Below are 13,011 nucleotides of genomic sequence, written 5' to 3'. Positions count from 1 at the left end.
TCAAAAAAACATGCAAGCTGATTTAAGAAGATTGCTGCAGAGAACTGTCTTTCATATGAGCAAAATAGGATGTGTTGTCCGGTATTGCATATTTGCCTTAATGAATATACAATTTGGGACATTTCTGCCAAAAAGGGCAAAATACAGGATGGTGTACATGCAAATGGCCTAATAGATTAATAGATTAAGCCTAAATGTGTGCAAATCAGTACAACTGAAGAGCAGGTATTATGTTTGCAGAGGTCCATTTTCTCATGGTTGAAGACAAATTATAAAATTCACTTCAAGTTTTAAGGTTCATCATTATTATTCCATAATACAGTATATCAAAATGTTCAGAATGTTTCTTAAAATTATGGCTTTTAATATTATTGCAGCAAGGTTTCATTAAAGTTAATTTAATATAAACAGAGCCTGAGAACAGGATTTTAATCACATGTATCTTAAGAAAAGAACATCCGCTATTTTATTTTGCTTTGATATTGTTTTTTTGAAACTGATTCAAATTTATTCTTCTGAGAATCTCTGAGAGTTTTTGCTGCATCTTTCAGGAACAAAAAGCACATACAAAACACTATTATACATAGTTTTCTAATTATTCATTGTAACAGTGCAATAAACTTTTTGAGTGCACAATTTATGCCATTGCACACGCAAATTAGAGTGCATTGTTTGGGATCTTAGTAAATCAGGGCCTACGTACAAATAAAAGGCAAGGCAAAACAATCCTCTGCTGTTTTTCAGGCAACTTGATTGCAATTGTGCTTGAAAATTACACCATGTTCATTAAGGATGCAGTACATAATTAGATAAAGTGTAGACATCTTCAACTTATAAAATGGTTTATTTCTCATTAAAAATGTTACATAGCAACCTTGAGTGCTACTCCAAACAGCTGGAGTAAATACATTTCTTGAACTTTTAATTTCCCTACTAATACAGAAAGAAACAAAAACCCTAAGAAGATTGTGTCACTTTCAAATTGTATTGGTACTTTTCCAAAATTCTTTGTGCAAAGAAATTGTAACTTTTTTAAATGACAACCTTTTTTGGTGTTACACATTTTACACAGCTTTTAAGAACTGATCACTGCCATAACACTTCTTTGCAGAATATTTTAAGCTAATTTTGACATCCACTGCTATACATCTTTCAGCAGGGGCCTTTTGTGTGTGCTTCAGTAAGTGCTCCTAAAACTCCCCCACACCACCCCCACATCCCCGAGTGTAGCCTGGTAAATCTCTGGTAAAACTCTTGAAAATAATTGCTCTGAGTAAACTGTGATCACAAGTGTGTCTGCAAAGACAAAAGCCACTTTCTGACACCAAAGTAGTCCTGAAGCTTCATCCCGTCTTGAGCAAAGTGATCCGATCCCATTTTAGAACTTGTGGTTCAGCGCAGTCAGAAATTACCATAGCCAGTTAATATAATACAAAGTGTTTTCAGTTAGCTAAGGTTATGTACAAGCACCTCGGTCCTACATTTGACAAACACATTCCACTTTGCCCTGGCAAATGGTTGGGAACTTTGCTAAATGTGAGAAGAACTCAAGGGGATGCCAGCGGATAGGTGGTCAGAAAAGCGTGTGAAACCTAACTCACATTTTATTGTCAAAGGTTAAGATTCTTTCCAGGAAAGCTTAGTTAATTTTATTTACATGTAGCTGTGTAATACAACCAACCGCACTGTTCAGATCTCTTGTGATTCTTGTAAATGGAGCAATATTTAGATCTTAGTAGTTTAACCCCTGCAGGCTTGAAACACTAAGCTACCACACAGATACATAAAAAAAGATGCACAGTAAGGATTAATATGCAAACATACAATAGTTCACCAGGCAGCTTCTCCTGTAAATTTTGTCATGAATAGTGTTTCACATCAGAGTTCTACAGATTGATTGAAATAGCATTACTGTGATTGCACTGATTTGTCACTTGTTTAGATCCACTGGACGCTCAGATCTTCAGTGAGAGTTCCTGCTCTTTCATCGGTACATACCCTTGCCAAAGCAACATTATTCAAACTAGACAACTGATACCTGCAAACAGCGCTGTGAGAACAAGACACAATCAGCTCAGCTGGCCCATGTTCAAAGAAATGTGCAAATCATAAACTTGAGTGGCAAAAGGACAAATAACAGAAACACTGCTCCTAAAATAAAAGCATCTAATGCCGCTAGCTGTGTAGTCGATGGCATAGCCATGCTTATTGGGAATAGGGACCATTTGGGTTTAAGTCAGGAGTGTGGGCAAGGCCACTCCAGCTAGCGGAATGTATGGTTCTTTCTAAGAGAGTTTGGTGCTAGGATGAACTGAGGAGAGCTGTGAAGGACTGAAAGCTGGCTGGGGATTGAGGGCTGTTATGGGGTAAAGGCCATGATGGAGAATGTCTCCGTATGAAGTCCCCATTGGGTGCCTGTACAGGTGGGCTGGATTGGCCGCCTGGGCCAAGAACTGTCTCTGCATCATTATGGAATGGATGGCGAACTGGGGCATGAGTGGTGAAATGACAGCCTGGTTCTTCAAGTACTGCAGTGGATGCGAATATCCAGGGGGGGCATGAGGGCCCAGGCTGTCACACATTTCCTGAACCTGAGATACAAATGCCCCAGGATACAGTCCTGGGAAGATGGAGGAGTGCATTGGGAACTTGTGTCCCTCGGCAGCGTAGCTGTTGATGTGCACCCCGTGTGCCGGCTCAGCCGGCTTCATGGATTCATTGTCAGGCTCTGGGGTCCGCACTTTCACTGGGATATCTCTAGGTGTGGAGCAGTGCATTGGGGTCACAGCCCGAATCTTCTTCTCTGTGGGTCCATTCTCCAACTCCTCTAGATTCCGTTTAAGTGGCCGTGCTGCACCAACATTTTGTGGGCTACTTTTGGTGCTTAGGATAGGCCGAGCCAGTTCATCTATCTTGTAGCTAACTGTCTCTTCTCCTCGGCCACTGTGTGCTTTGAGCTGGGGTTCAACCACCTTTTTTGGAGTAGACACAGTCATAGGAGGAACACGACAGGCTCTGGGGTGATAGTCCAGGCTTGAACTTTGACTGCTACCTGCCTGAAAAAGAGGAGTGTTTTTAATGTCCTGCTGCATCATGGAATGTGAGAGGCTGCACAGAGATGAGGTGGAGTGGGGCAATTTGTGTGAAGAGGGTTTTGGGAGGCTCAGATCTGTTGGTTGCTCCTCTGTCACCTTTTCACTAGGAGGGCCTTTTTCTTTCTGATTCAGACGGGGTGAGTAAGTTAGACTTCCACCGTCAGGATGCTGACTCTGAGGGAAACCATGTGCAGTTTCACAGTCCCGTGGGTAAGCCTCTCTATTTAGGTACTTGCTTAGCTGTTCTTTGCTTAGATGGTGCTCTGTCTGTCGGTAGAGGCTGTGCAGGTGTGGTGAGGAGCAGAAATCACCCAGGAAACTTGGCACCTGCCCAGGGCGAGGTACCTCACTGGATTTCTCCACACTGGAATGAAGATTGGTTCTCACAATGTAGGGCTCTCCTGTAGGGCTGGGCTGTGGCTGGTGCAGAGGCTGACGTTGGGGTTGTTCAGATGAGTATAGTTCCCTCTCTCCACACACCTCTCTGTGAGAGGTTTCAAGAGCAGGTCTTCTGTCCTCACTGCTGCGAGGCTTGAAACTCTGAGCATGCTGGATGACAGATGGACGCTTGATCACAACACTTGCCTCACCTGTAGAGGAAGGGACCTGGGGTCCCTGTTGCTCAGAAGCTGTTTCTTCTATACTACTGCTTGATGCCTTTTTGTTGACTAATGGGGGAGGTGGACCATAGGGGTAATTATTGGCCAAGCCAGTGCCGCTTACTTGTGACAGCATCTTCTTCTTAGCTAGGGGGGACATAATCCCGGGGTTGCCCCTAGGATACAATAGTGGATTGTAGCAGAAGCTCTCCTCCTTGGTGGGGAGTTCAGCCCTCTCTGTTGGGATCTCCGGCACTGAAAGGGGGTGCAGAGGTCTTTGCTTCAAGGTGGGCAGCACCATTCCTACATGATTCTGGCTTTCTTTTACGCCAGCCTGTTCTGTCTTTCCCAGGGTGTATGGAGGTGCCTTGTATTCTGCTGTCGCATGCTGCCACTGGTCCTGTGTGTAACAGTTGGGAAGGGGGTGGGAATGCCGTAGTGGCATAGATGCAGCAATGGGAAACACCTCAGAGTCCTCAGATTTGAGTGGCATGCCATCCTGTGGAAGTGATGCATGTTTGATTGCTTCATGTGGACCACCATCCCAGGATTTCTTGAGCACTGGTTTCTTCTCCTCCTCCTTGAGAATCAGCTGCACGTCCCCATCTTCTGTGGTGGGACTCTTTGCCTCGCCATCTATCTTGGCTGAAACCTGGGACTGCTGTGCCTCTTGCTTCACCATCACTTCTTCCTGAAGCTGCTCCTCGTCCTTTATGTCCTCTGCATCCTATAGACATAAAAACGGATGGAGACAAAGGTACAATTAGTATTGATCTGGGTAATACAGTAGCACATGCTCCAGCTACTCTGTGCACTTAACGCAAATGCCACCATCAAAACTTACAAACGATCTCTTGGACGAAGCCCTTCCAGGAAAAATGAGTTCAGCACATTTGGCTTCTGTGTGCAGTATCACAAATAACACACCAAGTTACAAATGGACAGCATCAAACCCCTTGCAATAACATGAGTTTTATGAATTATTGAAAGCTAGTTGATGGTCTAATATAATCTACAACAGATCCTAGGCTTAATAACATTGACAACGCTATACTAACCCCTAGATGATTCCCCTCAATCACTCGCAAAAGGGGTTCACAGGCCCTGCTGGACCAAATCAATCACAAAATCCTCTTATTTTGAGGAGAAAATAACAAATCTATTCAGGGCCATGTAAGTGACATAACAGATCTGCTGCTGACTTTCAGATCCAATGGCAGTGCTATAATGTCAGATGTTTTCCCCAGGCTAACATTTCTAAAGGAGCACACACATGCTAAAACACAAGCCCCACCCTACCATTCCTTTCCAGTGTCAGTGGGAAAAAGGCATAAATGCTTGACTTCAGTCAGGTGAAGTGCTGGCTCATCAATTTATCACCTTACACACCCTTGTTAAAATTGTAGGTTTCTGTGATGTGAAAAATAAAACCAATATAAATCATGTCAGATCTTTTCCACCTTATTGTGATATAGCAACCAACAAAATTCAAGTGAAAAAAAAAAAACATAAATGATTTAGGGAAAAAAAGAAGAAAAAACTTACAATGACGTGGTTGCATAAGTGTGCACACCCCTTAACTAATACTCTGTTAAAGGATCTTTTGCTTGTAATACAGCACTCAGTCTTTTTGGGTAAGTGTTTACCATTCTGTGTAAACTCTAGAGACTAAAGAGTCTAGAGTTGTGTGTGAAAATCCCAGGAGATCAGCAGTTCCTGAAATACTCAAATCACCCCATCTTGTGGCAACAACCATGCCATGGTAAAAGTTAAAAGTTACTGAGATCACATTTTTTCTCTATTCTGATGTTTGATGTGAACATTAACTAATTAACTGATTTTATGCATTGCTCTGCTGCCACATGATTGGACAATTGTATGAATGTGTAGGTGTACCAGAGTTCCTAATAAAGTGGACGGTGAGTGTATTGAGCTTTGCAATGTTGAGAAACCGTGACCTGCAGGATCATTGAGTCTCTTGCCCTGGAGGCTATGTTCTGACATGCACTTAATACACTGTCGAATGGGGGTCTTAGAGGCTAGCGACTAACAGCCAAGATTACACAGTCCTAATGGGGTGTGACTGCCTTTTGGCAGGGTATGTTTCAATCAAAATCCCTGACTGTCTTTGGTGATGGAGGAAGTACTGAATTAACAGACAATGTTCTGATTCTTACCAAAGCAGCATGCCTATATTTGTATTCAAATGGCATTTGAGCCAAGAGACAAATCCCAGCATCTGCCTCTTAGAATTTCTGCTGCATTTTAGATGTGTAACTCTGGTTGAAATATTAATTTTTTTTTTCTCCTTCTCCAGCCTTTTGAGCTGGCTCTGCCTCAAACACGGAATTCCATTTCATCCCTTGTACAATGCACAATCAATTATCTGGAGAGGGCTTTTAAATTACACAACATTCCAGACAGATGAGCTAGGCATGCCACTGGAAAAGCAGTCAGCCCCTACAACAGCTCTCTTTGTTTCCACACCACAGCCGATTACTCATTTCATGCACAGCAGAAATGAATATGTGCCGTGTAGCAGCTCTGAAATGTGTCGAAATATGACACTTCAAGAGAAAAATTCAAACAGCTCTTTCATCCCCTCTGTAATCATTTTGTTATCCGTGTGAAAATAGCAACACAATTTTTATTCCCCTTACAGAGTGTCTCTCACTCCCACATTTTTTTGCCCATTTTTTTTTTAACATTTGCAAATTACAATGGATTTATTGGTTTTCAGGGATAATATAAGCCTACAGTTTACACAAGAACTCAAATATGGCATCAATTCACTTGGCAAGCAGTGGCCAATCAGATCTGCTAGCAAGAATTTCCAGCCCAGACCTCCCTTTAGTGTTGCTCTCAGCACAATAGGTCTTGTCAATAACAGCATTATGGACATGATCTTTTCTCCTTCACTTGATTTGTGAGGCTGAGAGCAGGCGAGAGAGAAAGCCTAGTGTTTTCCAGTCCAGCACATGTTCACACAGAGAATATAACTGAATCAGGCAAAGCATAAAAATTGGTCTGGAGTCAGTGAGGCAGGGAAATACCATTTTGATTTACCATGCTGTAGCACAGCACTCATTTCCTCCAATTCAGCTTAAATAATTATGTTAAAACCAGATGCTCCTGACAGAGCGATTCTTACAGGCCTTTGACAACTTATTTGTTAAAGAGACAAACGGCAGTCGGCCAGAAGTGCCTGGTCATGTTTTTCCCCCATTTCTTCTGCCATGTTGTATAAAGGAAAGTGTTGCTTTTGAGAAGCTCTGGGTTAAATGAAAGAATTGGTGACTGACCGGCTCGGGGACTTTAGCCGAGGCATCCTTTTCATTCCAGCCCTTTGGATTTTGTTCATCTTTGTGGCGCTTTGTGGATGGCACCTTTGACTTGGTGCCCCCCTCCTGGGTACTGGCCTCTTGCTTTCGGGGCTTGATGGGGGGTAGTGGCTTGTCCTCCTCTCCTTTCGTATATCTCTCATAGGGCAAAATTAGCCTGCAGAGAGGGAAAGTGACAGAGTTCAACTCCAGTTTAAATATCCCACTGACTGCTTTGCATTCTTTCCTTCTTCTTCTCTTTTACTAACAATAAACAACTCAATCTTTCTACAGCAGCAAAGGTGGATGAACATTTAGATGCTGATTTAGTAAGAACCCAAATAACTCATGCTAATTTGCAGGTGCAATGGGATAAATAGTGTGTGCAAAATGGGTGATTTACAAAGAATGATTGTGTTAATTAGATCACGCACAAAGTAGGGGTAAAAACAGTATGTAAATTAGGTTTTTGTATGTGACTTTTTGTTCTTGATACCCGTGACAAGTGACTCCCACAAGGGTCAAACTGGAAATAAACCAATGCACATGAGCATAACTGTGTGTCCTGTATAACACCAGTTAAAGAGTGGGATGCACTGAAAACCTGTTCAAAATAAAATAAGTACAGAACGAAAGAGTTCTGTTCATAACGTACTTGTGAGAGAAAAGCTTTGTTTAATTATCGTTGGCTTCCAAGGTATGAACCTGTGGTTCATATATAATCCAAAACCAACATTGCCACTATATTAAGTCATCATTAAACTTTCTGATCATTTTGATATAGCAAAGCATAAGCTTGACAAACTTGATTGATCATGCAATCACCATTTCCAAAGTAACTTTCAGTATTAGTAATTCACATAATGGATCCTAAATTAGTCTATTTGCCTTGACTCCACCCTGTAATTCGCACTTTTTTGGTAAAAACACCCGAAATTGCATATTAATTGCGGTAAACACATGAAATGTGAAACGACAATATGTGCTATTTTGCTCATTTGAATGTTTTTTTGTGTGTGTTTTTGCATGTGTATTTAGCTGATAACACAAGACCAATCCTTTGCACACTTCTCAATTAGCAAACGAGCTGCATATGACGTTGTTGATATGTAATTTGAGCATGCTGTGCTGATGTTGGCTAGATTTGTGTGTGCTCTCTGAGCTCTTTTAGATACTTTCAAATGAAGCATGCAGGCCAAATGGGAGATAACACACGCAATCCTAATTAAAAGCTTTCTGGTTGCAGGTGATGTCACATGGCCTGCTTAATCCAGCTAAACCCAAACAGACACGATACAAGCATGACTAATGTTACAAATGCTGCTGAATGACTTATTGCTCTTTGGCTGAACATGAATTTAACACAAGGAGTCTCAGGCTGCTGCTTTACTCTGATTTCTGCTGATGGAGAAGCTTGATAAACGGTCTGGTAATTGGATGGGGTGATATATCGTGCTGTAATCTGCCACTCTGCTCATGTGGTTTGAAGTTTTAATAATGTGGTTTAGTATATTTAATGAGAGCAGTTGGGAATGGTCAGAAGCATGCAGCATTACAAATATCCACCCTTATGACACCATCATTAAAATGCATTTTACATGTCGTGAACTAGGAATGCACAAGAGGAGCCAACAGAACCAAAGATGCACTAAATATGTGAGCACTCTCTGTCTTAATTATTTTGAATCTCTTCTTTCCCCCGTCTTCTGTGATCGTTTGCCCGTTCCCTTTATCTCTTATTTCTTTTTGCTGTTTAATAAAATCTGCAAGGCACCTCCAGAGGAATTCGTTTCCGCTATTTTGCTCGGCCGGGTGTTTACTCAACAGCGGGCCGTCCAGGCCTCTCGGAGCTGGAGCAGGGCCATACTGAGCATGCTCAGGCAGGGTCTGTATAGGGGAGGCATGTAGAAGAACTATGCTGGCTGGGGGTTTGGCTGCTGGCCAGCGGCAGAGCTAAGCAGGAGCCCAGAGGGAACATTAATCTTCAGATCCCATTACCAAAAGAGTTTAAACATGTTACAGCTGCTAAAACTGGAAAACGGCTCGCTCCACGTGGTCAAATCAAAATAGCGAGCAGCTGCCAAATACCTGATTCCCACTGTAATGTTTCAGTTCATGTTTATATAATAAGGGTATAATAATGCGCACAATGACTTATCTTGTTTGCAGCTAATCCTCTGAAATCTTCCATACCCCCTCCCATGCCCCCAGCTCCCTGTGTGCACTCCCCAAGCCATAAGCACGTCTTATGATGGCCCATTTTAGTTTGTGTAAAACGGCTAAAATTAGGTATGTGTTGACCTTATATTCCCCTGTTTTAAGGGTCCAGGGAATAATTGATATCAGATGTCACTGCTTCATTTGTGTATTTATATATGGGTACTTTTTTATGTTTGACTTTTGAGATAAGAATGAAAAAGGTCCCTGCTGTGAAGTCTGCGAATAAATTCCGAATAAATTTCCTCACCACCAGTCTTCCACTTGGCCATATATGGCTATTCCATGTTACAGTTCCCTTCCTTTATCATGTTACCGAAAATAAATAAGAAAGAAGATCTTTCACTTACAAGTTAGGCCATGGCATGTTTCCCTTAGAGAAAGAAAAATATTTTTAAGACGCTGACATGGTTCAATCTTTGAAATTTTCTTGTTTTTCTCTGAGCTTTCATTGGCAGCTAGACAGCTACATTTGATAAAGGTAGTAACTGGCATCATGCCAAGAACAGGAACTCTGCAATTAAACCTTTCTTTATAAGAATGAGGGAGTGAGAGAAGAAAAGTGAAGGAGGAAATGAAAGAACATGCAAGGAAAAAGGCACAACACAATAGAAATGAGAAATATGGATGAAATTAGCAGGCCCTTTAATCAAACTGGCCACAATAAAATAAATAATAAATAGTTTGCGGATTTTCGGAAAAGGGCTCCTTTCTATCACAAAGCAGGCTGCAGGAATCCATTTCAGAGAAATAATGGTCCTAATGTGAATTTCCTTTGGAGGAATAAAAAATATCTTGGAAAAAAGTATTTCTTTTACTTTCCTGAACAACAGCCTGAGCAACAGGTATTCCTCCTCCTTCTCCTCCCCATGCTTTCAACAACCTCCATCATATCCAGAGTGACTGATTACATCTCTGAGCATGAGCTTAACCTAATGGTGATGCCAGGGCCTGCTAGCAGTGTTTGGACAGGGGAAGACATGCTGAGTGAGTCTTTTACATCAGCCTACGCTTGTCAGTCCATTACAATCGGCCTGCTACTTCAATAAAAGCCCTCTGATGCTGCAGAACTCCCTTCTGTATTGAAACAGGCCCTGGAGATTTCCTTTATTTTCCTTTCCCCTACCTCTATAATCAGACTTCTCCACTAGAAATGAGCATGACAGCTGAAGAATTCTTAGTATAGTGGAGGGCATGGCTTTAATAAAAATGATAACAGAAGATGAAGGTCGACTGCAGCCGAGAAACCATCTGTAATCACACTGCGCTAAGTTATTTTAGGTCCTTCAATTTGGACACTCCGTCTGGCCAGGTTCATCTTCAGGCCAGATAAACGTGCAGCGCTGCCTCAGGTCAGACTCAGGTGTTCCTACAACCTGGGCCAAGCAGCTGCTCCTGTGCTGTGATGCTTATTTAAGCAAGACAGCTTTTCTAATGTGCAACAGCTTATCTGGGTTCCTCAATCTCCTCCTTTGTGAAAAGAATACACTCAGGTTTAAGAGGCGAAGGACAGGAATGTTTTGGCTTAGATATTGAGTTAGTGCTGATTAAACAGGGCTTTAATAAGGTCAGCCTGAGCAAAGCCTTGCAGTCTGTAGTCACTAATGATCATTGGGTAGCAAAAATGCAGCAGACATGCCCATTCATATAAATAATTTCCTCCTTCAATTGGGTAAATGTATGAGCATGACCATATGGAAAACATCTCATCTGAACATACAGTATATTATCATATACCATATACAAAGTCCCATTCTGTAATCAATGCAATATCGTAACAGGAAAATTCATGCTCTCAAGCTTAGAGGCTATTTATTAGGCAGTGAAAGTACCCACAAGGGTAAATAAATCAGTGTGACCAGAAGAGCAATTTGAGTCTACGTATGAATACATCTAATTAGACAAGCAAATCGGGTACACACGCATATTATAAACGCAAATAAATATATTCATGGCCTTTGAATGATTAGTTTGACTACGTGAATTTGTCCAAATTGAATTAATCCTGCAAAGGGAATGATTTGTACAAAACAGTTCTCCATCATTAATTCAACATGTAATTACTGTGGAACTGTGGGGAGAATAAAGGCCTCTTCATAACACTGACAGATGAGGGCATTGCCACAGAGATGGCAGAAAACCATGAACAAGTGTGTGTATGTGTGTGTATGTGTGTGTGTGCCCATCTCCACTGGGAGTGTTGCCGAGTGAGTAATAAGATTCTGTTGCAGCATATCTCCTGGTGGCCTCTAATCTGGCCTCTTACATAACTCTCATTTCCATAGCAAGCAATCTAGGCTCTTTTCGAAATAATCACGCTTAAGGAACACAATAATTACACAAAGTGGCACATTTACCCTCACTGTCTCTGCTGCTGTTTACAGCCCCTGCTTTCTTGTCCCTGAGCCGAGGCGTCCCCAAAAGCCTCCAAAGGCCTCTCTGAAACAAGGAGGCCATTGAGAAAGAGCGAGTGTGAGCATAGACATGTTCAGTATGACTTTAGGGATTCAGTTCCATTCAACAAACTCATTTATTTAGATTTTTTGGCATTTTGCCAGATCTTTTGTTCAGACCACACAAAACTTATGCTTCCGTAGTTTGTTCATTCATGTAATTTGTACTTTGTTTGCTTAGTCTATTTATTTCTAATTTCTCCTCCAAATGGGAAAGTAATCCATCGCATTCACAACTGTAAATACATCCACGACTGTATTTCATGTGTGTCTTCGCAATCACTGCTGATAACAGTGGACAAAGCACAATTAGACTTTTAACCAAGTGCAATCACTTGACATGCTGTCATTGCTACTCCATGAATTTATAGTTTGGGCTGGAAAGAAATTAGCCCCAGCCTCTACTTCATACCATTCTGAGTATTATTACTTAAGACTATTGGTGGTGCTGTTGTTCTTTATTCTACAAAAGTAAAATAAATAAATAAATAAAAAATCCACCTAAGCCATTTGTTAACAGCAAATAAGCCAATGTGGTAATTGAGCCTTACTAGGGGTGCTTGGCTACAGTGACCTACAGTATGTGGTTAACCAAGTATTTCATTCTGTATAACAATACACTACCAATAATAAATAATACAATACAACCAGTTAGCATTCTGCGACTGAAGCATGTGACAAAGACAATGCATGTCAGGTGATAGAAAAGTGAAGACATACAGCCTTGTCAGATGCATAAAATATCATGAACATATATATATATATATATATTTTAGTGTGATTTTTTTCAATTCCCTTAACTCAATTAAAAGTTTGTTTTAAAAAGAATCATTCACAAATCAACCATCAGTACTTATTAATAGCCATGGGTACTGAGACGGCAGGTGACCTTGGTGTTTGGTTGGTTCAGAAGCAGTGCTGAGTTTAGTTCAGTGCTGTTCTTCCTGTGTAAGCGTCCACCTACAATCCTCCTGTACTTATTTACGAACGCCAGCCAAAAGCACATGGGCTTGGCAGAAGTGAAAAACCTCAATAGTGCCAGTTAACAGACAGAGATAGTACACTTGAGATCAGATTCAAAAAGGGGAAGCCCACGCCTGCCTAAATTCAGCCCAAGAAGTGCCGGCATCAAAAATGGCCCTGTTCAAAAATCCACACAGACCCATAAAATAATGATGGCAAGTTTTATTGTCTGTTTTCATGCCATTTTTTATTTACTACTAGCCTATGTTTTTGAAAATGTGATGGGTGGGGGAGCCGTTCAGGACAGAAGCTGTGTTTCACATCTCTGCATTACAGCAAAGCTCCGCGGACTTAAGTTACTAGC

The 13,011-nt window shown here is 41.4% G+C and overlaps 1 protein-coding gene across 3 annotated transcripts in view; it reads right to left on the bottom strand.

The window, feature by feature from the left end:
• Positions 1–825: 825 nt before the first annotated feature.
• Positions 826–13,011, bottom strand: part of arid5b (AT-rich interaction domain 5B) — an 85,935-nt gene continuing 73,749 nt past the window's right edge. For all 3 annotated transcript variants that reach the window (XM_026915042.3, XM_053238600.1, XM_053238601.1), the window contains 2 exons: positions 6,997–7,192; positions 826–4,421 (listed from right to left, as the gene is read on the bottom strand). In XM_026915042.3, coding sequence (XP_026770843.1) covers positions 2,286–4,421; positions 6,997–7,192 — 2,332 coding nt within the window. In that variant the 3' untranslated portion in view covers positions 826–2,285. The remainder of the gene's footprint in view (positions 4,422–6,996; positions 7,193–13,011) is intronic.

This window comes from Pangasianodon hypophthalmus, chromosome 12 (genome assembly GCF_027358585.1).
Source record: "Pangasianodon hypophthalmus isolate fPanHyp1 chromosome 12, fPanHyp1.pri, whole genome shotgun sequence".
In the NCBI taxonomy this organism is placed as follows: domain Eukaryota; kingdom Metazoa; phylum Chordata; class Actinopteri; order Siluriformes; family Pangasiidae; genus Pangasianodon; species Pangasianodon hypophthalmus.
Note: the sequence above shows the minus strand (reverse complement) of the source record. Positions and strands in the feature narration are given on the sequence as shown.